General features: G+C 41.0%; 1 protein-coding gene across 1 annotated transcript in view; it reads right to left on the bottom strand.

Annotated features, from left to right (window-relative positions):
- The window catches only part of LOC117939650 (zinc finger protein GLI2-like), a 37,130-nt gene that overhangs the window by 28,516 nt on the left and 6,210 nt on the right, over positions 1–2,404 (bottom strand). Inside the window, exon 2 of the mRNA XM_034865120.1 lies at positions 718–923. Within this exon, the coding sequence (XP_034721011.1) occupies positions 718–923 (206 nt within the window). The remainder of the gene's footprint in view (positions 1–717; positions 924–2,404) is intronic.

Raw genomic sequence — 2,404 nt, 5'->3', positions numbered from 1 at the left:
GGAGCACAGGGTCAAGGTTTCCCCCCCACTACAAACATTTTGGTTACTTTTTCAAAGTAGTGGGTTCGTTTTTTTGTTATTTGCTATTTCTAATGTTGACATTATCATCTTATTTTGAAGGGCTGTTTTTTGTGGTTAAAAAAAGTAAAAAACGGGTCAAATTTGACCCGAAGACAACATGAGGGTTAAGTCACTTTTTTCCCATTTTATAATATATCCTAACCCTCGTGTTGTCTTCTCGTGAAAATCCAAAAATCAACAATTTTGTTGATGCTTTCTATTATTTTTTGTTAACTTTTTTCAATGTTTGTCACTTTTTTTTGACGTTTTCAACACTATCTTATTTAGTTTTACAGTTATTTTTGGAATTTGTTATCAATAAACCTAATTTATAGGAAATTATACCTAAAGTATGAGTTAAAAAAGCATAAATAATCTGTCTTTGATGCGTATCTAAGCACCTGGGAGCTCAGGACCAGGTTTTCCCCCCCTGCTCAGGACCGTGTTTCCTCCTAAAAATACACCTTTTTCAAAACATGCATCCACACTTCTTTAGGTTTTCTTCTATCATGTTTGTCCCCTTATACACAGACACAGTGTAAAGCATGAGGTCCTGCTTGGATTACACTGAGAACTTGAAGATCAGATGATTTTCAGGCTGATTTGTGATTTTAAAATCAGCTCCAGGGACTGGTCTGCGCGTGGGTCTGTACTCACAGTCGGCCGGGCTGAGTCCTCTGGCTGCAGAGATCATGGAGAGGGTCGGGCTGCCGTGCACGGAGCGCAGGTAGTGCTCCATGTGGGGGTGGTGGACGTACGGGTGGGGGGGGCTGAAGGGGGAGTCGCCGGTAGCCATGGCGGCGGGTGAAAGGCGAATCAGGGAGATGTCGGAGAGGACCGGGCTGCCGGCAAAACCTGCAGAGCTGGAGAGAGGAGAGAAAAAAATCATCGATCAGGACCCAAAACCAAAAAGGACACTTTTTTTGTCCCTACGTCAATGTTTTTGTTGCTTTAAAAAAAAAAAAAAAGTTGGACTTTTTGGTTGTTTTTTTAAACATTTTTAATTTTTCCGCCATTGTCTTTGTCCCTTTTTTATGTTTTGTCACTTTTTTGACATTTTAGCCGTTTTTTTCGACATTTTTCACTAATACTTCCAGTTTTTTTCCCCATAGTTTTTGAATCTTTTCCACTATTTATTTTTTCCTCCCCAATGTTTTGTCGCCTTGTTGACCTTTGACCTCCCATATTTCTGGTATATAAAAAAACTCGGAAACAGCTGCTCAGGACCAGGTTTCCTGCTAAAAATACACCTTTTTCAAATCATGCATCCACACTTCTTTAGGTTTTCTTCTATCATGTTTGTCCCCTTATACACAGACACAGTGTAAAGCATGAGGTCCTGCTTTGACAAAAAGGACACTTTTTTTGTCGCTACGTCAATGTTTTTGTTGCTTAAAAAAAAAAAAAAGTTGTACTTTTTGGGGTTTTTTTAAACATTTTTAATTTTTCCGCCATTGTCTTTGTCCCTTTTTTATGTTTTGTCACTTTTTTGACATTTTAGCCGGTTTTTTCGACATTTCCGCAAGTTTTTTTTCTATTTTAGCCGGTTTTTCCAACATTTTTTAAGTTTTTCCCCCAATGTCTTTGTCCCTTTTTTATGTTTTGTCACTTTTTTGACATTTTAACTGTTTTTTCCAACATTTTTCACTCATACTTCCAGTTTTTTTCCCCATAGTTTTTGAATCTTTTCCACTATTTATTTTTTCCCCCCCAATGTTTTGTCGCCTTGTTGACCTTTGACCTCCCATATTTCTGGTATATAAAAAAACTCGGAAACAGGTCAAATTTGACCCCAGGACAACATTTAACAGGGTTAAAAACACAGAAATATAATTTTTAATACATGCATTTGTTGGGGACTACTTTCAGCAGCGGATTAATCCCCATGTGGCGCTCTGCTGAGTATTTAGGCAGCGACGCGGTGTCCGTGTCACCCGGGGCAACAGTGTGGCTCATGATGGTTTTGATTAGCACCAAGATCTCCACTTTACTACACTTTACTCTCCAGTAATCCTGCACAACTGAGAGGGAGATCACGTCTCACGCGCTTCCCCTGTCGAGCTTTTGATCTGAGAGAATCGGAGGAGGGGTGAGATCGGGGTCACGGAGACGAGGAGGAAGCTAACTGCCTCTCGAGGTGACGCTCGCCCAGTTTGCAGATGGGTTTAAGATATTTAGCTTTGGTTATCTGATGCTATTCGCCACATCTGCATGTAGAGGCCGAACCGCATCTGCAAGTAGAGGCCGAACCGCATCTGCATGTAGAGGCCGAACCGCATCTGCATGTAGAGGCCGAACCGCATCTGCATGTAGAGGCCGAACCGCATCTGCAAGTAGAGGCCGA

This window comes from Etheostoma cragini, chromosome 24 (assembly GCF_013103735.1).
Source record: "Etheostoma cragini isolate CJK2018 chromosome 24, CSU_Ecrag_1.0, whole genome shotgun sequence".
Classification (NCBI taxonomy): Eukaryota; Metazoa; Chordata; class Actinopteri; order Perciformes; family Percidae; genus Etheostoma; species Etheostoma cragini.
The sequence above is the reverse complement of the archived record's forward strand: the minus strand, read 5'-3'. Positions and strand labels throughout refer to the sequence as shown.